The sequence below is a fragment of the Manduca sexta genome, chromosome 22 (genome assembly GCF_014839805.1).
Source record: "Manduca sexta isolate Smith_Timp_Sample1 chromosome 22, JHU_Msex_v1.0, whole genome shotgun sequence".
In the NCBI taxonomy this organism is placed as follows: domain Eukaryota; kingdom Metazoa; phylum Arthropoda; class Insecta; order Lepidoptera; family Sphingidae; genus Manduca; species Manduca sexta.
Genome location: NC_051136.1, coordinates 3,158,042 through 3,185,455, shown reverse-complemented (window position 1 = coordinate 3,185,455; position 27,414 = coordinate 3,158,042). Strand labels below are relative to the sequence as shown.

At 40.2% G+C, this 27,414-nt stretch overlaps 1 protein-coding gene across 1 annotated transcript in view; it reads right to left on the bottom strand.

Moving 5' to 3' along the window:
• Window positions 1–4,880: 4,880 nt before the first annotated feature.
• The window catches only part of LOC119190185, a 115,214-nt gene continuing 92,680 nt past the window's right edge, over window positions 4,881–27,414 (bottom strand). The window contains exon 3 of the mRNA XM_037441484.1: window positions 4,881–5,710. Within this exon, the coding sequence (XP_037297381.1) occupies window positions 4,881–5,710 (830 nt within the window). The remainder of the gene's footprint in view (window positions 5,711–27,414) is intronic.

Sequence of the window (27,414 nt, the reverse complement as noted above, 5' to 3'; positions counted from 1 at the left end):
GTGATGGGCGATCGCTGGGTGGGTCCCTACCAGACTTAGCGCACCGGAATACCGACTAAAACCCCGCGTGGGCCATCATCGGCGCATTAGGGACGGCTCCGGGAAAACCTGAGCAGAACGCATGGATTGCGCCGGAACCGCCCCTGCGCAGTGCCGCTTTCGCGGCCCGACTCGGCGGGGAAAGGTCCGTTCCCCGCACGCCGAGCGTCGCTGTGGCGACGGCGACAACGTGAGGCCTAGCCCTTCACGCTGTCGCCCACCCCGTGGGCCGCCTTAATGGATGGTAGAGCGGCGGCCCTGGGTTGTTCACGAGGCGCAGGGCGACGGGTTAGACACCGTCGCCCCGACGCCTCCTTCTCCTCCTCTGGCGGCGGCGGCGGGCGGGATCGGTCTGCTCCCTATCTGCCCGCGGCCTCCTTCTGCGACATGGCACGCTCGCAGAAGGAGGCCATAGCTCGCCACGACCTCCGACTGCGGACCATGGCGGCGACCACGGTCGGCAACGAGAGGTCGCTTCCGATGACGGCCAAGAGAGCGCTGCGCTCTTCCGTCCAGGCTGGGCACTCCTCGAGAGTGTGTTGGGCCGTGTCCTCGCGGCAGTTGCCACAGTGGTGGCACACGGCGGACTCCTCCTTCCCGGCTATGCGACACAGGTATGCACCGAAGCACCCGTGCCCGGTGAGCACCTGCGTCAGCCGGAATGTCGGCGCACCGTGGCGCCTGTCCAACCACTGACGAAGGACGGGTCGCACTGCCGCGACGGTCCTCAAGCCCGCACTCGGGCTCTCCAGCCTGAGCTGCCATTCCTCCACAGCGGCGTTGCGGAGGGAGACCAGAGTGGTCTCGACCTCTTGGGGCTAGCCTCTGTCCTCGGCGCAAGCTCTCTTCCCGCCACCAGAAGACAGAAGAGAGAGCCCGCGCGTCGAGATCCCAGGGCAGAGTGCCCGCCAATACGCAGCCGCTTCGTGTGAGATCGTGCGGTAGCCCCTGACGATACGCTGAGCCACCATGCGCTGCGGTTCGCAGCAGCCTGACGCAGCGGTCGTTCAGGAATTGGCCCATACGGGAGAACCGTATAGGGCCATAGACCGCACGACTCCAGCGTACAGATTCCGGCAGGGATTGCCAGGACCTTCGACGTTTGGTAGCAGACGGCCGAGAGCATCGGCCGTCCGTACCAACTTCGGCGAGAGCTCAAAGTGCGCGCGGAAGTCCCATCGGCTGTCCAGATGAAGACCGAGATACTTCATCTTTGAGCCGACGGGTATCCGCACGCCCTCCACAGAGATGTAGGCCTCGATGGGCGGCCTACCCGAGGCCCATGGAAGGCAAGGGCCTCGGTCTTGTGGAGAGCCACCGCGAGACCCAGTCGCCGAATCCTGCGCACCACCACCCGGTACCGAATGAGGCGAGCAGGGACGCCCTCTGAAAGGTCCTGGCCGTCGCCGTCACGAGCGTGTCGTCCGCATAGCAGACGACGGCGACGCCTCGAAGGTTGGTACCACGGAGCACCCAGTCGTAGCCGATGTTCCACAGGAGCGGCCCGAGGACCGAGCCCTGCGGGACACCGCACGACATCGCTCTACGGTGCCACCCGTCAGCGCCCGGATACACCACGTACCTGTCTGACAAGTACGAGCGCACCAGACGCCGGAGATAAGGTGGCACCTCGTGATACCGCAGTGCCTCGTTGATGCAGGCCCAGGGCATGTTAAACGCGTTGGCGATATCCAAGGACACCGCCAGCACGATCCTACCCCGAGCGACTGCATCCTCCGCCAGTGCTTTCACCCGCAGAATCGCGTGAATCGTGGATCGGCCGCGCCTAAACCCGTACTGGCAAGCGGCCAGATCCGGGCCGATCCGCTCGAGATGCCCGACGAGGCGAGCGTGTACCACACGCTCGAACAGTTTGCACACCTCGTCGAGCAACACGATCGGTCGGTAGGCCGATGGCGACTCTGCGGGTCTCCTTCTTTCTTGAGCAGGACAAGCTTCCCCGTCTTCCACCGCGACGGGAAAGTGCCCTGCTCAAAGCACGCGGAGAAAAGGCTACGGAGCCTCGTACCCAGTGACTCGACAGCGAGGACCCAGACACGTCCGGGTACACCGTCGAGCCCCGGAGCCGAGTTTTGCTCCGCAACCGAGACACTGCCACCTGAGCTCTCCAGGCGAAACCTCCGGGATATCCTCTGCCGGAATCGACAACGATGGCGCCGATGGACGTGGCGCCATCGGTGGAGGAATGGCCTCCTGGGTGGCCGGAAATAACGCCGCGACAACGTCCGTCACCAGATCGGCTCGGAGACTCTGCGTCAGCGTGGCGCCCACGGGCGGAGCTTGCTCAACGCCATGCGGTACGGGCGTCCCCACGGGTCGCTGTCGAGAGTTCTCCGAGACTCCTCACGTGCCGCGGCCTTTGCTTGCGCAATGGCCACCCGCAGCGCTCTCTTGGCCGTCTTGTGTAGGCCGTGAAGCAGCCGCTCCTGTTCATCATCGCCGGGCGGACGGGAATGACGGCGGCGGTGTCTGGCGAGTCGACGGCGCGCAGCCATGCAGGACGCGCGTAACTGGGTGAGCTCCGCCGACCACCAGTACACCTGTCGCTTGGAGGGAGGCATCGGGCCCGGGGCATGGCCGCGTCGCAGATTTGCGACATTGCCCCCGAACCACTCCGCCTCCTCTTCGACCCGCACCGGCCCTGCCGGTACAGGGAACCACGCCTGAACAAGAGCGGCTTCCTTCACGGCCTCCCGGTTGAGCCGCGTAACGGCCCAACGCTGGCCGCCCCATCGTCGGGAGGTCAAACTTCCACTGTTACTGGGCTGGTTGGTCCGGGAGTGGAGACACTGAACCGTATGTACCGGTGATCGGACAGCGTCTCCTCCTCCACCAGGACTCTCCAGCCCTGGACACGGCGGGCTAGGTCCGGGGTGGCGAACGTGATGTCCACCACCGAACCCCCGTTGTGCCGCACGCACGTGTCCTCCGACCCCGATTTAGGACGACCAGTCCTGAGGAGATCGCCCATTCCTCCAGGGCCCTACCCGCGCGTCCGTCACCGACGAACCCCAGGCCAAGGATTTGGCATTGAAGTCGCCGGCGACAAGCACAGGGCGGGGCTGGCTGCTTTGCACCACCAGGGTTCCCAGCCGAATGAGAAAACTCTCAATTCGGCTAGGGATCTGTTGGGGAGAAGTAGGCCCCACTACCCACACCCCCAACAGAACCGCCACACATCCGGTACCCTTCGCTACTTTTTCGAAGGGCGGGGAGCCGGCGGCACCCGGGTGATGACAGCCACCGAGCCGTCGGAGTCCCCTGCCCAGTCATCCCGGGGAACGAAATACGGCTCGCTGACTACAGCCACGTGGATTGACCACTGCGCCAGGCTCTGAACAAGCAAGTCCTGCGCTCTGGCGCAGTGATTGATGTTCGCCTGGAGGAAATGTTTTGTGCCATGATTTAATGGGCGATCTCCATCTCCACTGGGTGGGACGGTTGCGGACGCGTCACAACCTCGGCACCTCCTCCGCGACGGTTGCGGGAGGGGATCGAAGAGGCGACGCAATCCTTGCCGCCCACCCTGTGCCCCGCGGGTTTGCCGGCAGCTGCGCACACTGCGCAATGCGGCTCCGCGGAGCAACCCTTGGCCTTGTGGCCCTCAAGACCGCAACGGTAGCAGATCCCGCTGCGGTCCACCCCTGCGGTGCATTTAGCACCTACGTGCCCCCGGCAAAGGCACCTGTAACACCTTTGGGGCCTCGGCTCAAGGAGCCGGACCCCGGCGGACACGAAGCCTACCAGGACGCGTCCTGCCCTGGCGACCTTATCCGCCACCTTTGCCGGGCACTGGGCCCACGCGGCGCCCAGACCCGAGTGCTCGATCTTGACCTGGCCCACCTTCAGGTCCTCGATCGAACACTCTCCGATTTTGGCGATAGCCGTTGCGACATCGTCAGGGGTGACGGACTCGTCAAGCCCTGAGATGCGCAGCTCTGCCGTCATGACGGGCCGGGAGACGCGAACGCCTTCCGACCCACAGAGCGCCTCCCTCATTTTGATGACGAGGGAGTCGGCTTTCGCCTCGGACTCAGGTCCGGGCACCTCGAAAAGGTAGGCACCGGTGGCCACCCGTCGCGCCTTCATGCCGACCCCGATGCCAAGGCTGGCCAGGTCGACTTTGCCCCTGACCGCCTGCAGGGCCTGGGCGTAGGTCGTGCCCCGTTCTACCGCCTCCGGTGCTACCGTCAGGGTGACGGCAGCCTTCTTCGGAAGACGAAGCTGGGGCACAACCTTGCGCACCACCTTCTGCCTCTGGCCGGCATTTGGGGCGTTCGGCTTCGGCCCGGTCCTCCTCTTGTTCCTCTTCCCCTGCCGCCCCGGTTACCCACCACTGTCCACCCTTCTTCCACTGTTGTGGGGGCCGGAGCGGATTGAGGCAGAGGCGTCGCCGCTCTCCTCCTGGACCCCGCATACGCCGACGCGGCGGGCGTTGGGCAGGCTCCTCGGCCACAGGTGTGGCTGCAGGAGCGGGGCCGAGGCGGGAGCTGGAACGTCAGCAGATCTGGGCGGAGCCGCGAGTGTTGCTGCTGCCCGACTCCTCCTCTCCCCGACGGCTGGCCAGGACGGGCCAGACACCACCGACGCCACTGACGAGCGTGGGAAGGGCGCTGGGGCGAGTTTGGCCGAGATCGCCTCGAGCGTTTTCTCCATGAGAGCTTCCATCCGTCTCTCATGCCGCTCGAGGCGATCCTCCTCCTTTTCTTAGAGGCCGCCTTCGGCTCCCTGGAGCGGTCGCCGGCGACAAAATCCTCGAGGATTTTGTTCTGTGGCCAAGGCAGCCTCCAGTGCCGTCACCTTCCGCTCGAGGGAGGCTATTATGGCCTCCAGTCTCGCGGTTTCCGCGGAGGAGGGCTCTTCCGCGCGCTCCTGCAGCTTGGCGGCATCTTCCTGAGAGCCTTCACAAACGTCCCTTTGAGGTTCCGGGACGCTTGTGAGACGTGACGGATGTTCTCCGCCACCTCAAGGAGGAGGTTCTTTGTGGGAACCTTTGCCGACTTTGGCGCCGCAATTTTCGGGCAGGGCGCCACGATCCCCACTTCCTGGAGCGCTGCCTCCTCCTCCACTGCGCGGGCGGCTTCGGCCACACGTTCCTCCCTCAGGGCCGACTGGTAAGCCTTTAATTCCGGCCACGGAGTCATCCTCCTCCGTATCCGAGGCTGAGGCCCCACACATTTTTGGGCAGCGGCGCGCAATACTGGGTCCGTTGCGCTGCCACTGCCACTCGTGCGGACTCCCCGCGGCCTTTTTGAGGCCGGCTTACGGGATTGCCGCGTTATTCGCCTAGGTAGCCGCGAAGAGTCACTGCTCGGCTCGGACTCGCTCAGGATCCGGGCCGGCGCGCGCCTCCTAGCGGCCACCGCCTTCTTTGGCTTAGAGCCACTACCACCGCGTATCTCGGCAGTCGAGGTGGAGGCAGTGTTACGCCCAGTCGCCAACGTGATGTCGCGGTCGGAGAGCAATTCTACCTCGACAGTGCACTCTTTTTTATTATTTTTTGGGTTTCCATCTAATTCCCACGCCCCCGGACAGAACCGGGAGCCGCCCGAGATGGGCCCACCTCGTCCGAATCGGACGACGGCCGCCGCAAGGGGCGACGACCGCCATCCAACTCCATTGTCAGGATATTGGCCGTCGCGCCAACCAGCTCGAACGACGCGCCGTTGCCCAGGGTGCACCACGAGGAGGTTTCCTGACCTAGCACCCCATGGACCCTACACCTAACCATCATGTTAAGTAGAGTCAATTTGCCGACATGTATATGGACCCTACACCTAACCATCATGTTCAGTAGAGTCAATTTGCCGACATGTATATGGACCCTACACCTAACCACCATGTTCAGTAGAGTCAATTTGCCGACATGTATATGGACCCTACACCTAACCATCATGTTCAGTAGAGTCAATTTGCCGACATGTATATGGACCCTACACCTAACCATCATGTTCAGTAGAGTCAATTTGCCGACATGTATATGGACCCTACACCTAACCATCATATTCAGTAGAGTCAATTTGCCGACATGTATATGGACCCTACACCTAACCATCATGTTCAGTAGAGTCAATTTGCCGACATGTATATGGACCCTACACCACTAACCATCATGTTCATTAGAGTCAATTTGCCGACATGTATATGGACCCTACACCACTAACAATCATGTTCAGTAGGGTCAATTTCCCGTCTCAGTATAAAAATAACCCAGATCCGGCAGCTCCAATCATCACATTCTCCGTTACAACCGTGGCCTCAACACGCGCAGATTTCGTATGTCAACAGTGTTTATTCGATCCGTCGAAATGAGAGCGATGTGTGCTTTGTGGATATATCACATTGTATCTCGTTAACAGATTGGATTGTTTTTTATTATTGCACGCGATTGTTATCTGCCTTTTGTATTTTCGAAAATATTGCTTTCGATGAGAGGCTTTTTAGTTTTGTTGGTTATGGTTATAATCAATTTGTGTTCAGGACGTTTGATCATGGTAATCGCTATATAACATATTCCCCCGCTGCTTCTGTCTGAACGTGATAGACTCAAAATATTTGTAAAGAAAGGATTTCGATTAAATTTGGTCTGAAAATAATTTAAGATCCTAAAACCATAGGCTACTTTTTGCTCCAGGAAAATATATAGGTCTTATATTTTGAAAAACTCCTTCACGGGGTGAAGTCGTGAGCAAAAGCTAGGGTATAATAATGGTTAAATTAATGATTTTATGAGTTGTTTTGATATTTTATGAATGTTTTGAGCGAACTACACCTCAGTCCGCCCCGTCACTATGAAAGCTACAAAGTCTTCGAAACGTCGATAGAAAATTGTAATATAAATAATCGCGATAAAAACCGAAAGCATAGTTTTATTTCAACATTTAAAGAAGCATTGTTTTAAAATCATTCGAAATAATATTCTTACATAGAATTTGCTTCATACAAGACAAAAATACATAGGAAATTCATCTTCAATCATTCCTATAAATGTGGAACGCAAAAAAATATCCCATATCACTCGCAGAACATGATTAACAATAGCAGCATGCACTATATAAACAATGCCTTACACGTTTAACCTGTAAAATGTTTTAAATTACACCCAACTGCAATTTCACTGAAACTTTCCAACCTTTTTAGTTTGTCCGTCCATCCGTGACCATGATTAGTGGAGACATCACCATGGGAGCCTCGTTCGATAGAATCCGTATATCTAGGTCAACTGCATCCAGCTACGATCCCGCGGGATAGGAATAAAACAATCACCGGTCGCTACTTGCGAAAGGTATTGCGGCATAAATTACCGTTATTTGTAAAGTGAGAGAGAAATGTGACATTGCGACGATACTTTTGATTAATTTTTATTTGCATCATTGGGGAATATTATTTTTATGTTTTAGAATAATCGTTTCGCTGATGTGGATGTTGATTATTAAATACTTTACTTTATAAATAAATATAGAGTAAATAAACCAATGTTATTAAAATTGATTATTACGAAACTAGGTGTTACTCGCGGCTGGGTCCGCATGCAGAGTATTTCCCGCTATAAAAATGGCACAATCAGTGTAGCAATCCATAACGTAATTAGTACACCTTCAATACCGTCTAACTAAAAACCAGTTAAATAAATATTACATACGGAAGCAAATTACCTCGACAAAAAGTAGCCTGTATATCCCAGGATATATTATATAGTTACGCAGTCAATCTGCTGTCCAAAATTCAACCAAATCCTTTCAATGGTTTCTGCGTTTACATCTTACAAACATCCAAACATTTTCACAAAGATTTACATTTATAATGTTAGTAAGAAGTAAGATAGGATTACTATTTTAATTAATGTTTAATTAATCAATTTGCTACTTTATACCTTATCTCAAATTATAATTTAAGACCCAGAGACATAAAACTGATCGAGTTAATAATTAAGAGCCTATAAATTAGCTCAATTAAGTACGTACATAAAACGATGAAAACAAGATGAAAAGGGCTCACGTTTGATTACATACCCATTTCTACTCACCCCCTGCAACTAATCACAAACATTCAACATTAAACATCTCAACATCAAAACCCATTGAAAGATGAAAACTTAAATCAAAACAACCCCCGCTGAAAGGCCAATCAAAGAGCTCACTTTGTTATTCAATCCAGTTGCTTTCAAAAAAAAAAGTCTGCAGATCCGAAAAGGGTCATTGAAGAGCTAAGAACACGTTTCATATCTAGTTGAAATAGAGAGTGCATAAACGCAACGGCAACGCAAACACGGCAAGACGCACTCATACAAATTGTACACTCCACTTAGTCGACTTCTTTCTTGCCCCAGTCGGGTAATCGGAGGCAATCTTGCTTTGCTCGAGGATTTCAACAGATCTCCACGAGAACATTTCTCAATATACGTAAGGTTTAAAACTGCATTTGAATGGAGTCGATTTTCGCATAATTGAAAATCAAGTGATCAGAACAGATTACGCGTAATATACTGCGAGTTGGTTAGTTAGTGCTTTAATTTGATTTACGGAGCTGTAGCATTGAATTAGTGGCTTAAGGCCTATATCCATTAAGGCGATTTTCGTAAACTTGTGTTAATTGTTTAATCATTTTTTTGCATACCGTTATTAATAAGCTACGTTTACTGTGTCTTTAACCGAGAACGTCAATCTATGATAATAATTAATTTTATAAATGCTGATAAATATAATAATTTCTATAAAACGTAAGTCAGTAGAATTTCTAGGTGACTATCTGCAATAATGATTATTAATTTGTGAACTGTAGAGACCAATATTCGAAACTACCTACCAAATAAATTTTAAATATTTTTACTAGAAAGCATATTATAATTTAAACCCCGCTAAAGAAAGAAAATACCCGAAAATGGAGACTGCTAATTTCTAAAATAATATTATTTCCAGAAGGCAAGCTAAATCATGGCTATTGTGCCACTATAGCATTGTTAGGTGGTTATCTATTCTTCTGATGCTCTTACGCTGCATGCGACGTGATCATGCGGAAACGATTGAATAGCTTTTGAATTTAGTAAGTAGCCTGCGTCCATTTTATAGCGAAAATATACTATTCTGCATGGAAAATGTATTCAGATGAGATTATGTGTAAGAGGTATTGTGTGAAATTTTATTATCTAACTTGAATAGGAGTTGTTAGTTTAGCCAATAATAGAGTGCTGTATTTTATAATTATTTAAGTAAATTACAAGTTAATTCACCGCGTACGTATTTTATATGACTGGCTATGTGCATAATGTTCACTCGCTTTGTGGCGTGTCTAAAAAATCTTATTATATTTCTATAATCAATCATATATCTAGAAAAAATATATAATTCCTTGTTCATTGTTGTATGCCATTTTAAGATTCTTTGGGAAAAGAAGTTTATAACTATAAAATGTGTTATTAAAGGCGGTTTAATCGTTTATAGCGAGCTTTACTAGACAAACTTGAACAAATAATAAGGAAATAACGTGTAAGTATAAAATTTCAAAGAACATCTTTTAGGACCTTTTTGGTTTTTTCTGAAGAAAAAAGTTTTTATGTTTATACTTGGTTATATTTGCATTCGTCTTGTAATTACACATATTATATTGTAAGAATAAAAATATTTTAGTGACGGTATTTGTTATCACAAATGTAACCTTTTGTGTGTTTTCATAAACAACTAGCTGACCCGACAGACGTTGTCCTGTCTTAACTATGTATGCACGCGCGCATTCTGTCGATCGCTGACAGTTATTTCAAACCACTGACAGTTATGTAAAATTAATAGTGTCGTTAAGTTTTCTTAAATTTTCTATTGTTTTGAATTTTTTCTTTCATAAGAACCCTCTCCTGGCAATAACAAACATAACAAAAAAATTTGTGAAATCGGTCCAGCCGTTCACGCGTGATCTATATATATATATATATATATATATATATATATATATATATATATATATATATATATATATATATATATATATATATATATATATATATATATATATATAGTGTGGCGTTTTAACATAACGTTGAGGAAGCGCCGCTGGCGTCTGGTGCCTGGTCTTAGCTGGTGGTATGGCTGGTGGAAACTGGAAAACTGGACGATGAGATGTGTCTGCGATCCATACTGCATCCTGTAATATATTGTACATAATACACATGTGTAATAATTATAAAACAAATTAAATAATTATTTCCCACGGGTGCAAATATATTTTTGGGACAAAAAATAACATAACATCCTTTATCTGTTAACTCAAGCCGGAGATCATTGTGTACCCCTATGATAAATCTCATTAAATACCATATGTAATAACATATGCATTTATAAATTAAAAATATTGGTAAATATATATATATATATATATATATATATATATATATATATATATGTGTATAGATGAGATGCTGTATAGATGAACGTTTGACAGACTGGGGCAGTTGATCATTGACAGTTGTAGATAACAGTTGGTTGGTGAAATATTAGCGGAAGTATTTCTGTTGTCAATGATATTTCTTTTTATTTTAATTAAAATCGCTTCAGTTCCTTACGATATATACATCATCATAATCCCCAGGATATTCACTCCGGAAAATAGACCTAATTTTCGGAGAGTCCTACATTACGCAGTAAACATAAATGTAAACTTCGCTGGCTCACTATAAAGGTTCTATGTTACGTTTTCTGCACAAATTGAATTATGTATATGACATAAGTATAGTCTTCATAGTAAAATAATCCAATCCGAAAGATAAATAAAAAGAGAACCATGAAGTATTGTGTTTTAAAGTTTATTAACTCGATTAATTATAAATCTAATTTTTTCAACATACATAAATAGTAACATAGGACCTTGTCATAGTGAGATAGAATCTTTTATACTTTTATAACAAGGCTGTTGAATAAACATTACCTAAAAATAGTACCGACATTACGTACCAATTGTTATTACAAAGCATTACGATCGTCACCTTGAGTCACTATATTACGAGTATATCCAGTAATTACGGACATTATGGAACATTACGAACATTACTAGATTAATTACATAATATATGAAATAGTAGATAGATATAGCTTGATGATGATGCTAAGTAATGTTTATGTTGTCATCAGTCTACTGTACTCTATCTCGGTTGAGTAATTGTAATGCGTACGCAGTACGAGTACGACTACCGTGCTGAGGTGCTGGATCCGATTCCCAGATCGGGTTAAAAAGAAATGTGACTAGGTTTTTTTTTCATTTTAAAAATTACTGAGTAAGGAAATTGGTGGTGTGATATCCCCGAGCCAGGAAATTACGTGGTACTGCTCCTTGATCCATCTCCGGTCATGTCGAATTGCCTAACTGGTCTGAAAGTGTTAGTACACACCTGTGCACTATAATATCCCCTGTGTGGCTGATTTCCGTTAAGATTGGCCGTCGTGGCCGAAATTTAGCTCAGAAGGATTCATTCACTATCCCGAGCGATCTATCACTTATAAAGAATATCAGCCTGTAAATGACTCAGGATATGCATAGGAAAGATAATAATATCATATTCATACCACTAAATATTGAGCCAACAAGCTGGCTTAAGAATAATGATTGTCTATAAACTTTTGAACACCGCTCAGATCTTTGTTAAAATAGTCTTCGGAACTGTCTTATTCAACCATGTTTGAAGTATGTATCACTATCACAAAGTTTTTTGAATCAATCAAAACATTACAACCTACTGCTTGAAGGTAGGTACTTTACCTTTATGTATTTTATACCAAACTCGCTGTGTACTATTTCCAGCTAAATTAAACTAACTTAACTCTCAATATGTGAGAGGAAATAGCAATCTAACAGACCCAAGTAAGAACAATAGAAATGCTAGCTCAATGGTATTCCAATAACATTTTCACTACACAAAGGCGTAAGTAACTTTATCCATGATTTCAGAGCTGCTTTAAAATCTTCACCGACAAACAGAGCCTTTCCAATCATTTCATGTTTGAAGTTGCATCTCAAACGGCGATAGAAAAGACCTTTTTTTTAAATGGCGCAACTCTAGAGAGAAGTCGTCGTGGAGCTGCAAACTTTTAGGCTGTACGTATTGTCGAGAAATATAATTTAGGTAGTTGGAAAACGGGTCAAAGTGTTATATGTATCATCTAACGATAAGTTTTAATCGCCAATGTGAAAAAATATAGTACAGTCAGCAACAGAAGTCGTTGAACATAATTTGTTTCCAATATTTCCTAATCATTATCATTTACCATAAGTTGCTGATTAATTTAAAAACAAAAACAACTTGTTATAATTGAACTACAAAAGTAGCTGAACGCTGTCAAACCATTAACTGCTAAACATTACTAGCGACAATTTTTATGATCTGTAATATATACAAATGTGGCTGAAATTAGCAAATTCTTTGTTTTATATGCAAGCTTTTTTCTATTCGTTAAATTGAACCCATCAAGCTTCAAGACACCAATATCGCGAAGCGCAGCGCACCGCGTTTTTTACTATCAAAACATTGTCGAATAAATACAACAGTCCAGGATGTTATTTAAATTGTTATTTTATAACATACTAGCTTTGGCTCGCTACTCTGCCCGCGTGAAAAAGTTTTTCAAAGATAAAAGTCGTGCTTTATATTTACCCTGGATAGAAAGTAGCGTGTAGGGCTTAAGAGTAATGTAGCTTCCTATTAGTGAAATATTTTCAAAATCAGTTAAGTAGTTCCTGAGTTTAGCGCATTCAAAGAAACAAACCCTTTAGGTTTATATAATAGTATATATTGAAGTTAATAACCAGAATTATAAATTTTTAAGTATGAACAAAACATCATAATATATTAGAAAGTAATATTATAACATTAATAGGAATAGGTTAATTACATTTTAAACATCCTATTTTATAGAGCACTGGCCGGTTTAAAAACAAATGTGTAAATTCAAAATTATTCTGACAGGAGATTCTCCTCGAAAGTTTCAACGTAAACGTCAGTTTATTTTTCATATTTTTTAATGATGTACGAGCTTTTGCCCGCGGCTCCACCCGCGATATAAAGTTTTTCGGGCTAAAGTTTTCCCTTATAAAAGTCACGCTATATATTTTCCCGTAAGCCTATGTTCTTCCCAGGGTCTCAAACTGTCCCCATACCAAATTTCATCTTAATACGTTGGGTAGTTTTTGAGTTTAACACGTTCAGGCAGACAGATGCAGCGGGGGACTTTATTGTTATTATATATTTATGTAAAACTTTTAAGAGGAACAATCCCGTCATACATCATGTTTGCATAACTTTAACCGTTTAAGCAGCGCACGCAACAGAAGCTCTCAAAACTAATAAATTTTGCCCGTTTTTGCAACATGTTTCATTACTGCTCCGCTCCTATTGGGCATAGCGTAATGATATATAGCCTATAGCACTCCACTAACAAAGGGTTATCCAACACAAAAATATTTTTGCAGTCTAATCCGGTAGTTCCTGAGATTAGCGCGGTCAAACAAACAAACAAACTTTTCAGCTTTATATAATAGTATAGAAGTATAGATTCAATAATGAGATTCATCAACTAATGCATTGTCAAGTTATAAAATGTTTAGCGACTTTTGTAACATTGAAATGATAACCTTAATCTGTACTCGTCTTTGGTAAGTGATTTGTGGTCCGTTTCAATGTTTAGGTGTTTTGTAAATTAGTATTTGTTCATCGACTTTTGTTGCTGATCGTACCAGGGGAATTCAGATTGCGCACTACACTTTTTGGTCAGGAATGCTAATTAGGAGATGACGGGAGGTATAAGTAAACTAATTAAAAAGTTCTAAGTGTCTAGACGAAAACAGAATGATTATAGATTCGTCGTGAATCAACGGTGTCAACCCAGCTTATTTTATGATTATTAAAAATTATATCATCATATAAATGGTTATGAATGTTGTGAATACAGGCGTGTTGAATAATATCAAAGCTGCAAAAATTATCAAACAAAGCTTACAATGTTTTCTTTCTGCCTTTTACGTACATATCTTCAACTTCTGCGTGTCTTTTAGGCTTACTATTTACCCAACTACTCTTGTACTCACTTTTATATACCACGATAAAAAACCACAAAGTAGACAACAGTTAAAACGGCTAGCAATCTAGCTCCCCCCTAACGCGCATAGCGAAGTCCAACTCATTGATAGCTCCGCGCCTTCGACGTACGAATGCTCTTTTCAAAATGAAAAGAAAACACTACGATGCTTCCCAGTATAAATTCTTGGCACTCGGCAAAATTGAAAAGTCCACTGAGTAGAAGCTGCCGTTTGGGTGGAAGGCACAATCTCGCATTGTTTACGCTCTCATGCTCTTAGACGTGAATGAACGTTAAGTTGGTAAGGAAATGAGCGTTATATATAAACTGTTTTGAGATTTTTGACTTATTAGTCGTGGTGACATATTTGGGTGTCATAGATGAAGGTCTGATTAATAGTGAAGGATCTGGTCTAGGGAATATTGATTAACTATTGTTTTTTTTTTCAAGATTTTTAACACATACATTGTATTGATTTTCTGCAGTCGAAAGTAGCAACTGATAAGAGACTTTATTAACTCATTGAGCAGGGTTGAAAACAAACTGAAAATCAATGGAGTTACTTAGAAAAAAGTTTAAACTTTTCTAATTCACTTTGAGCACTGTATGTTTTTAAGAGAAGCAAATTAAGTCTGTAAACCAGAATTGATATTAGTACATACTAAAATGGTCCATAAACTTTACGAATAGATAAAGTAATTAAAATTTATTAAAAATACTTATCTCTAGGGATTCAAAGTTTATTCAATCGAAATTCTTGTAACCTTATTCATTACGGTACAGATATACCGCTAGTAAGCAATACATTATAACTTTAGTTTTTATTTGTATGTTTTAATTTTAAAGCAAAATATATTTAAATTCTATTTATGGTTTCGTCATTTAGACAACTACTTTGCTGATGATTTGATATATTTTATATCCGCCCAGATAGCGACCACCATACATAAGGTGTTAAAACCCGCCATAGCGGCCCATGTAAGTGTGTCGCGTCCCGGAATCAGCCTGTGTATATCTGGTTCCAACAGGGCCCTTATTCTGTATGATAGTGTAAACGTAACGCGGCCGTGTCATGTTATCTTCGAGAAATGTGCGTGGAATGGTATTCTGTAAGTCATATTTCTATAGATCTAAACATGATGCGTTGTGTTACGTAATGCTTGTTACGCACTGTTAAAATAACGTGCGGGATAGAGAATAAGGCCCCAGGTATAATTGTGTCGAATGCCAATGGGTAATCATCTCTCGTCAGTCGACATTCTAGACTCCACTCGACATACCATTTAGTGCATTGTTCACTTTGCCATGCATATAAAAAAACTAAAATAAAAATAATACAAAAATAATAAAAGCAGAAAACTAATGGATATAAATTAATGTGGTCACACTAAGTGCGCATGTATTCGTATAATTGCTTATATTTCACTTTTAGTGCTAAACATACTAGTCGAGTAATAAATAAGGACAACTTTCGTACTTAACGTCAACTGCAGTGGAGTCAATTTGGCTGAAAAAGTCGGGATAGTTTGGTACATTGCAAAGTTCATACATACATGATCTGTTCAAAGTGTACGCAGCTATATGTTTTATTTATTTATTTATAAGGCATAAAATAGAACACAGCACAGAAATTAGTATACAGCGGAATCAAGTCAATTTATTTTGCATGAAACATGGTATAAATTATTTTAAATATATTACACGTGCAACATGTTTCACCGTTTCAACGGTACCTATGAATTTTTTTTTATACTTACTTATAATTAGAAAACGTAGTTATACAAATTACCTATAATTATTAATATAAAAAAATATATGTTGTGTTTACAGTTGTTATTCGTTATCTGTATAAAGTTACAAAGAAGAATAATATTAAACAGTAAGATGTAAATCTAATATGTATGATATCAAAAATTCAATAATGGCTATATAATTATAACTCAACTTTGACTAGGATCTTAAAAATAAATTTAAAGTATTGAATTATTTAATAAATAAGAATAGTGCCTAGCTGAATCGGCACTATTTATTAAACAAAACTTATTGTTCAAAATCAATTATACGCTGTACGTGTGTGTGATTTGATGTTGATATCTATTTATTAAATGGCGGCAATCTTAAGATACTGGCTAATTTGACAGCGTCTTAGCTGATATCGCACTGCCAAGCAAAATTAATTCTTCTATTAATACGCTTTAAGTCCATCTGTTCTGCGGATTGTTGCAATCACCTTGGAAGAGATTATCATCTCAGGAAAAACAGTGTTGATTAAAACACTATTTCACTACGTAAAACACTATGCCGAGAAAAAACGTCCCATTGTGTACTTTTCCATTACAAATTACCTAAACTTTAATGCAGTATTAATTCTATGTACCACATCTCCCAAAATCGATTACACGAAACTCCTTTACCAAAAATCTTCGCAAAATTTTGCATTTATAATATCAGTAGAATTTTCAGTTTAAAAATGGAATGTGTAAAATCCAAAGCGAGTCGACGTACTGGCAGTGAATTCCAATCTTTTCCTTTACACTCAATAAAACCAAAAGTCGTGTCGTATCGCCTTTTTACCATACCTTGAACGTCTGCGCGAATGCCTTCTGTGACCCCTAATAAGGTTTCTCGAATTCGTTACATATTTAAAAATGAGTATTATATTTGTTCGCAGCACATTTGTGTATTTTTTATAATAAGTTATAGTTCGAATGACATTTTAAAAATCTTTTAAATTTAGAATTGTGTAGTACATTTATATTTAATATTCAATTTACAATAATGAAAACTGAAACCCACATAGATAAAATATTGTTATGTTATAAAGCTCATGATCATTAATAAAAGTTCTATTAATAAAATACATAAAAGGTAATTGAATATTTTTCATGGAAATATAAATTAATAATTAATTATTTAAGCGTCCCGTCGCTTCATTAGTTTAGTAGGTATATGGCCTGTAGACTGGGCGGTCTTGGGTTCAAATTTTAGGACAGTCAAAATTTGTGACTATCATAACTAGATTTTCCCAAGTTCTTGTCAGATCAGGTGGCTGGTTGTTAACTGAGATTAAAGGACTTATCCAATTGAATTTATATGTTATCGAAATATGTGAACTGGCTGCTGCTTGCGTTTTATATCATGAGTGAGATATCCGAAGGCCCAAACATGTCCAGTTGTTTGATCTCAAATGATTATTGGTTACTACCAACGTGGTACTAATTATGTGGTACCAACGTACCACGTAATATCTATTTCTATCGCCAAGCAGTAGTGAGCATGTATGTGTTTCATTGTGAAGGACATCGTAGCCAGAGTAAATACTGTGCATTATGAGACTTCACATCTTTTGTCTCAGAGCGACGAGCGCAGTGGAGTGCCACGCTGTATGACGTTTTACTGTTTATCAACGATTGTATCGCTTACCAGGTGAGCGTCATGCTCGTCTCGTATATTAACTGCAATAAAAAAAAACATCACGTGACCCGCTTTCTTTTTCGCTTATTGTAAACACTGAAACCATCGAAAGAATTATTCGTTAATTTAAGTCCTATATTTTTGTTAAGATGACTAAAAAACCGCTACAATCAAAAATATTCTCTAAATTTATGTATAAAAAAATATTAAAACACAAGCAACGTAATTTTTATTCCAATTGGTATTTTTATGTTTATACGCACCCTCATTCAATCATTTATTAATTCAAATATTTATGAAGGAGGTTCCAAATTTAAACTAAATATTTTTTTCGTGTACTCACTTATCTTCGCTGCCTTTCCTCCTTTGGAGTCGGTTGAACATTGAAGATTTTTCATTGTTATATAGCTTCGTTTACATATAAACCAATGATAGGGTCTACCTCATAATGTCATTGTGTTTCTGATATTCCTATCGAAATTCTTTTTACGAGTGATTTTGCTTCGACGTGTTTAATGTAATTTACTTACAAAATAAGATTTTTATTATAATGCTATTTAAAAACACGCTCACGTAGAATACATCGAGAAAATTCTTCGTTTAGTTAGCAACAGGTTGCGGGAATTTTAGTATCGAAATTACTATTTTTGTAATGATTTATGTTAACCCAAATAGTTGACATTGATGTTAAACTATTTAACGTTGTCGCTGTTTTATTTTTACTATTTTTATGAACAAACGCGAGCGCTATTAATTTCAGTGAAATATTGAATTTTATACTTCAAACCGGATCGTATTTTTCTATAAAATTATCGGTAAGGTATAAGGTAAGGTATAAAATTATAACGGTGAAGGAAAACATCGTGCGGAAACCTGCACCTCTGAGAAGTTCTCTATAGGAATTTCGAAGGTGTGTGAAGTCTACCAATCCGCACTAGGCCAGCGTGGTGGACTAAGGCCTAATCCCTCTCGGTAGTAGAGGAGGCCCGTGCTCAGCAGTGGGCAAGTATATAATACAGGGCTGATATTATTATTATTACAAAATTATCGGTAATCATTTGCAATGCATTCGATTTTTAAACTCAGTGTTTTGTAATTCTGTGGATGATTTGGATATTTTATTGACAGACGTCTTACCGTTAGCCAGGCAATTACGTTTCGTCATAAAAAAGTGACGAACGCCTACCCGCACTTCGACGAGCTTATATCCACCCAGTGACGTGATAAGGGACTGTTGACGATGAACTCAACTCAACCAGTTAAGATTAAAATAGGCGTTATAAGAAAAATATTTATTGACATACGACTAAAAACTCTCAAGTGACAAGTAAGTAAAAAAAAAAAACATTTTATTGAGGGATCGGAATTTAAATTATTAAAAAACAAAACTAAATTTTACTAAAAAGTATTTGCGTCGTGAAGATGGGCGTTACGATTTTAAATGATAATTATTGCTAATTGCTTTATAAAACAAATATCAACAAAATAATGTTCAAATACTATTTAATTTCCTGTAAATAAATGTAACAACATCCGCCCCTCTGCGAACTAACGACTCAACACGATACTTCCCGCGGACTCGAATTACACCTCATCGTGAAAGCAATTAATTTGTTTCCATTATGAGTATCGAAAACTTTAATTTATTTAAAGGTTAGGGCGCACAATTGCTGTCCGGGAAGTGTGGACATTACGGTGGAAATTTTGTAATTAAACTAGGTTTTCTTTATTATATAATAATGATAATATATTATATTTAAGTAACTGTGACTCAAATTGTTAGTACACAATAAATTATACTATGTTAGTAGTAATTACATTATGCGAGTTTTTAGTAATATTGGCGAACGATGTACAAACTTTGATGCGGTTTCAATGATGGGATTGGAAAACTTAGAATCTAACGTCTCAATATAAGAACTATAGAATGGTTTCATGCAGTACTTTAATTAAAGAATCGGGATCACCCACTATATAAGAATAACCTATGTAGTGGGTGACAGTGGCGAAGGGTGAAATTTTCAAGAAGGGAACCCGACATAACATATATGAATTTAAATGTATCAATGCAGTCTGCAAATGGTTCTAATGACAATTTTATAAAGATTATGAAAAGGAAGTCGGCAAGAATCGGGTTATTGGAGCCATCGCCACTGGTGGGTGAACTCACTGGTCCTTGCCATTAAGCGACCCACCCTTATAATTCAATTAATAATGAAAAAATTCAATTATGAAAAATATCACGCTTTTCCATCATGATTACATATGTCAGTCTTCAATTTACTCCTCACTGACTTTTCTAGAACCACACATCACGGAGTCATCCGTCACTCTCCAATCCCTGCTGTGTACAAGCCCTTACACTAACATTTAGAACTGTTGATGTAATCGACTTGCCGTTTGTTGCCATAACAACGGGCCTAACTGATTTGGTCGGTAAATTGCTTCTCATTTCAATTCCTCGTTCAATAGTTTGATGATTTCGGTTTGTTTGAATTTGTTTGTATACGGAGTTGTCTGTGGTGCAGTATTGTAATAAGTTTTAATAGGCATCCCTTTCTGGTTTCCGGGTTTTGATTGTGACGTCGTCTGTTTATATTATTTTGTATATTATTAACTATTATAAAATTGATAGCGGACTTTTCGGCTAAGGATTTCGTCTGTTCAGCTTTTGTCGAATTTTAGTTTTTTAATTTTCAAATTTATCGGCATTAGCACAATTTATTAGAATAGATTATGAGTCCTGTATGGTGAACACAACGATGCTTGCTCAATGCTGCTTTGTGACAAAAATATACACCACGATGGTACTAGCTTAGTCCAAATCTCGTATAAAATTGAAATTGGAGATAATTTTACTGATGGTAGGCTATATTTTAAATCTACCCTGATAACAACTAGCGGTGTACACAAAGTGTTAAAACCCGCCATAGTGATACACGTAAGTGTGTTGCGTTCCAACATCTGCTTGTGTATATCCGGTTGCAACAGGCCGGCATAATTGTGTCGACTGTCGAGGGGTAATCATCTTTCGTCAGTCGACATTCTATTACCCCACTCCACTTACCATAGGGTGTGATGGGGTCACTTTGCCATGCTCATAAATAAATTTCAAACCGTAGAATACATAGCTACATTTAAATTTCCTGCTGTAAATAATATAGTTTAAAAAAAAAACACTCTAATCACAAGGGTTTAAAGCGTATTTTTTCATTTATTATCTGCAATGTGGAGATGTTAGCGTTTGGTAAAGTTGCGAAGGTCGACAATCCATCATCCCATAAGTTCTGTTCACATGATAAACGATTGCCAAAGGCTTGCCGATGTAACTCTGTTATGTTGACTTTGTGAACACAACTTTTCTTGAATGTATTAAATTGAGTTTTTGCAATCGCTTGTGGTGTTCAAATGTATTTGGGATGTGAAACATGAGATTTCTGTTTTGGACCTGACGTTTTTTTTTTTTATAGAAAAAGCAAATTAATTGTTTGTGATTGAAATCTTTCTAACATGACGAAAGGCGAGCTACATAACATAGAGTCGATAATAAACTCAGCGCACTGTTTTTAAATATTTTGTGCTTTAAAATGATACTGTTAGAACTTTTTTAGAAATGTATATATATTAATGCTGAATATTTAGTCAAGATTGATAATTCACTTTATGGTCAAAAACACAGGAAATTCGTAATTAATTTGTTATCTCTCATAATATTTATAACCATGAACGTCCTGTGATAACAGAAACCTGAAACAACTTAAAATAACACTAAAATCACTTAACATAATCCGACAATATCCGGTCATATTAAAATTAATTTAATAAAACAAAAAAAAAATATGAAGGAAATTTTCAATATCAATTTCAAGTGAACAGTAAACATTCTAGATATTTCATTACTGTTTCAAACACGAAAACCTTGTTTATGTACAAACAAAACAAGTTATTTAATAGAATGAGCTCATAAAGATTCGGTCATGCTGAAATCGTGAACGGCGACTTGAGCGGTATCAATAGAATCGGCGAGCGAACAAAGTTTTTGAGTACCTCAGTACCGGTCTGCGGTTTCGTGCGAGATGAATAATTTAATTATCTCGAGTATATGTCTCGTTTGAATAGATATCGTTTAATTTCTCACTTCAAGCGTTGCTAATTTGGTGTTAATGATAGTTGGTAGTGGCATTTACTAAGCTGAGTAATACAAATCTTCGAAATAGATAGTCCTGTTTCCAAAATCGAATGTTCGTAATGTTAATTTGCAATTTTTTGTACTCGACTTAATCTGATATATTAATATATAATAAAAAATCGTCATAAATATAATTCTCACTAAAAAAAGGTCTTTTTTTAAGTATCAGAAAGTATGAGATAGTTTTGACCCATTAATACAAAAAAAAAACAAAAATTCTTTCATACCAGTACAGAAATTGAAGACGCGGCCTTTCATTAACAGCGCAGGAATCATCCGCTGTGCCTTAAAATAATACTTATCAAGAAAATACGTGACTACACCCTAAAAACGCTCTAACTGGCGTCTTCTCCGTCAACACACGCCCAAATCCTAACTATAAACAATGTTTATTAAACACACATGTACAACGAAACGAAAATAAATACAACTGATTGGTATCGTGCGGCGGCTGTACCCACACAAGATAATTAAAAGAAAATATTATATGGTTTTTATAGTTATATTCAACACGCTCACTTGTATCAGCTGAAAATGTTTTGTGTTGAGATATTATACTTTAAAACTTTGGATCTTTTAATATTAGTGTTATGGAATAAATTCAGACATTTAGACGTAGCTTGTATAAAACGCTACGAGAAACCGCTACGCGAAGAGCTACTATTGTAAGCTACGAACATAAGCCAAGACTTCTACGATAGGTCATTCATTACTGGCAAGTTTAAATTCATTTACTTGTAGCCTTGTTTTTTTTTAAATATTTTTATACACGTGTTATAATATGCTTGTACTTTAAAAGTATGTGTCTCTTTATTGTTTTAATAGGTATATAATTAATCTGCATGATTAATTCATACCTCGGGTGCCTTTTTAATAGAATTAAAGTTAGGGGGTCCTATTACGTTTACGCGGGTATATCCGTCTTTGCAATTACAGGCATTTTATTCAAAGGCAGCTTCGATGCCCGTATAGGCAAGTGAGTCAAGAAATCACCTATTTACCTATACGGCTACCAAAGCTATCATTTAATTAGAACACCCATAATTGCAAAAAGACGGATATACCCCCGTAGACGGAAAAGATCTCCTAACTCTATTATAGAACCATTAATTTTGAACTTAATACCTATAATTTCAACATTCAACACTTATGTCTAAATATTTGCCGCAATTCAAATACCATACCTGTTAAGTTGCTTAATTATTTTAAAATATGTCATATAGGCTTAATTGCTCATTTGGCTTATTACGGTGAAATTGCTTTTCTTTAATTAAATTACGTGTTTATACTAACTGCATTTATAACTCGTTTTGACCTACTAGCGTGCTATTAGGTTGTGGTAAGTGCTCGAACTTTGTTAATTAAACCCAGTGCAGAGACGGCGACTTTTATAAAATTATTTTAAATATTAATTGTTATGGATTTCGGTGTGTTTGTAACGGCAAAAGGTGGAATACTATTTAGTGGCTAAGGTTCCATATAACCCGATTCTAGCCGGCCTTCCCTTTCGTAATTTATATAAAATCTAATTATTTTTAGAATGATTTGCAGACCGAATTTATTGATATAAGTATTTATATTATCTTGTGTGGGAAAATTTATAATGCATTGTTCAACGTCCCCAAAATATCCTGCAATGTATTTAAATAAAATTTACATATCGGTGAGAAAGACATGTATTTCTTTGAATTTGAAAACTTAAGTATATTGGTAAGGGAATCTTGACATCGCCATTCAATTATTTATAGTTTTTATTCAACACCATCTATTGGCATATCTATGAAAATATTTATTTATAATCAAAATTAGTACATGATTGGACATTCATTGACTATCTAATTAATTAGGCCTCGTGCGATTGACAATACATTAAATATTATATGCGACATTATTTTATTTTTTACATATTTTAGTATAAACTCCAAATACAAGCGTATTGACCTATTTCCAATATTGATATAAATTAAGTATTCCCAAAAGGGCCGATGTTACATTCGTTCTCCAATAAAACGATGTAACAATACTACAACTCATTATTTTACGAAGCATTACATCATCATTCCAAAGCCGTTTACACAAAGCAAAAATTGTCAAGACATAATGCCCCCAATCCGATTATCGCTAAGCTTTCGATTCCTGAGATCAGAATACGCAAATCCAAAGCGCAGGCACTTAATCTTACGAACGATACCAAAGCGAATTACTGGAAAACCCGACGCATATCGACGCGACGTGATTAGAAATTTTCTGACTCCCTCTGAAGCCCAATAAGTCCCCTATTCTTTAACCTTTTTAAATATTCAACACCTGTAATTCTGAAGCTTAATTTAAAGGCGTATAATCAAGAGTTCTCGGTCTGTTTTAATGCCTTTTTAACTGGATTCAGTTTTTTTATTTCTGATTGTTGGTGCGATTAATTAGTGGATTTATTTTATGGTAATTTTGAATTGAGTTGGAGTTGCGTTGTTTAAATATAGATAATTTATATATGTTTATATATATTTATATATGCGAGTATATCGTTTTTAAGTCATATGTTTGTTTTATTATTATTCTTATAATGTGTTTTTTCTTTTTTATTATACACCTGCCTTCGATCTCTTTACACCACCCCAAGGTTGACTGGGAGAGAATGCCCCATGGCATTAAGTCTGGCTGTATGCCACATGTGCAAAGCGTAAAATAAATAATATTAATAGCTCATTTGAATCCATTATTAAAGTAATATTAGTTGACACTTCGGTTTTAAAATATATTTATTTTATGACACTGCAGGTTTTAAACGAAAATCCATGAAGTACATTATTAGCAAAATACCGTTCCAATACCATCCGTTTTTCAAACCAAACTGAGGAAGCCTATTTCAGAGTTGGTAAACCCTTATAAGGTGTCTGCACCAAACTAAAATCCACTTGCAAGTTGTAAACCACTTATGAGTAGTGGAATCTCGTGTGAATTTTCACGTACCTAGTAAACTCTGTTTGAACAGGCCAGTCCTTTCCAAGTTGGGAATTCAATCTATCCTTCCCGCTATATTATGTAAAATAATTTAAACCTAGATTGGTTTGTTGAATACATTACTCCTGGCTTGGGCAGTTGCAAGATTGTTTCCGATGCTGTTTTAAATTTAATTAGTCAGGTAATATATACAATAGTTATAAACATTTTGGGGACGGAAGGGATGATCATTGATCAATATTAATTTGGACTACTTTGACTAATTTGCAAGGGAATCCCTTTTGAGATCGGAAAATAAAATAATATGGGTTATGATATTTTCTTTAAAATACTAAAAAAACCTGGTATTATAATTTGGGATGGGGAATCATGGCACAATGTCCCCTTTTCTGCCTGTCTGTATGTTATAGATTTTCTCAAAATCTACTGAACGGATTCTTATGAAATTTGCTCTGGAAATAGTTTACGACCCTGGAAAGGTTATATGCTACTATCCCGTGAAAATATATAGCGGGACTTTTGTCCAGGAAAAACTTCACGCGTGCGAAGCCGCGAGCAAAAACTAGTACTGAACTAATTATTCCTCTGCTTACGCTTTAGTGATACTCTACAAATTGATGAATAGTATTTTTTTTATTGCTTTGAATGACGATACGACCGCCCATAAACAGCAAAAACGCCATCCAGCACCTTGAATTACAAACGATTGTTTGGTATTCCACTGCACTCGCCATCCTGAGACAAGAGATGTTAAGTCTTACTATGTCTAGTAGTTACACTAGCTACAATGTCCTTCAAACCAGAAGACAACAATGACTACACACTGCTGCTTACCGGCAGAAATATTACTAATATTAATACATTATGAGGATTCTCAAACGTCAACAAAACATCCGCAAATCTCCCTAAGACCGATGACGTCACAACCACCGCAATAAATAATTCCGCAAAACGCGCCTTCCGCACCGGCCGTTAAAGGTTATGATTAATTCATAGCACGGTAAACACGTTTATTTAGCGTGGCGTTGACAAAGCACGCTCCATGGCACGTGACAAAAACGGCATCACGCTCGATGGCTAGGCTTCCAGTAATCTGGGTATTGTGAATCAACGATAAATTGTTCGTTCTCGCCGAGTCTTATAGCATTGATGTAGATAACAAGATTATATGAAATACTACACAGTAAAACAGGTCAATGATGAACTAAGATTTTACTCCAAAAGTACGGAGACCGATTATTTAATAATAAATAATAATAATATCAACGCTGTATTATACAGTCATTTTGACATCGCGTTACTAAATGAAACTTCATACTTGTCTACCTGGAAATAACACTAAAATAAGTTACATGGGCCGTATATGTAGAATAAAAACGTGTAAGTTTCTAACAAAATAAATATTAATAAAAAGTAATTTAACTTTTTCGCGCCGTTATGCAACTACTACTACTTTAAGAGAATTCGTTGCAGCGGCAACATCATACTTTCAGTCAGAAATACACTCACGCACGCGCCATATTCACATTAAACTACAAAATGATCAAAAATTCAGAAAGCTAAAACCAGAATTTTTCGTGAAAATATTAGTTATTAATGGATAATTTCTGGCACAATGTCTGTCTGTCTGTCACCTATGCTGACATTCCATTAAGTAACGCAATGTCAAAATGATCCTGTATACTATTCTACTGCTGCACAGACCTACATTACTAGTGAGGAGATTAGGCCCTAGTTCACCACGCTGGCCTTGTGCAGATTGGCAGACTTCACATACAGTCAAAATTCTACAGAACTTTTCAGGCATGCAGATTTGCTCACGATGTTTTCCTTCACCGTTAAAGCAAGCGATAAGTCACAAACAGTACTCATATAAGGTAAGTAAGTCAGGTGTGCGTGCCCTTGAGTTTTGAACAAGCAGATATCGTCTCTGCAGTCCATTCCACTCCCAACTAGGCTATCGACGCTTATTTGCTGAACATCATTTAGTAATTTGAATCCATAATCATAGTCCATGATGGTTTCACATTTATTGACAAACAGAAATTGAATATTACATGCACACGCTCATTGTGTAAATATCAAATAACACAGCTAAATGAAAATTGTTTCAGCATCATGTTTCCCCTCTCTGGCCGCATTATTGGGTAAAATGAAACTGCACAAAAAATATACCGAAACCGATATAACTCCGAATAACTCGCTACGTATATTTAGAACAAGATCACGCCATCAAAAACGATGGCAAAAGTTTCAAATTCAATTTCCCCAACCTCGCGCAGGTCAGTTTGAACGAATCTTTTCTTATTATATCTTGATTATTAGATACCAATTTAGTTTCCCGTTTCCTTATTTGTGTCGGGAAATGTCCTGGAAACATTCAAACAGGATTTCGTTATGACAGCGCTTGTAAGTGGCTATCTTTGTGTTCCGGATTTCTGGAATTTGTTTTCCTTTTACAGGTAGATTTTTGTATTTAGAATTACTTGAACTTTGCTCATCTGGAGAGACCTACGTTCAGTAGTGGTGCAGTGATGCGTGGATTCAACGTACTTCGGACTTAAAATTAGAACAGTTGAGTCTTAATTTGTTTACGCATGAGTTACGATCGAATGGATTTTGATTTAAATTTTGCTGTGTTAAGCTTAATTTCAGCAGTTGTGTGCAATACATGCGTAATTCAAGAAATATAAAGAGGAAATCAGTAAAGCAAATATAATTCCACGAAATTCCAAGCAC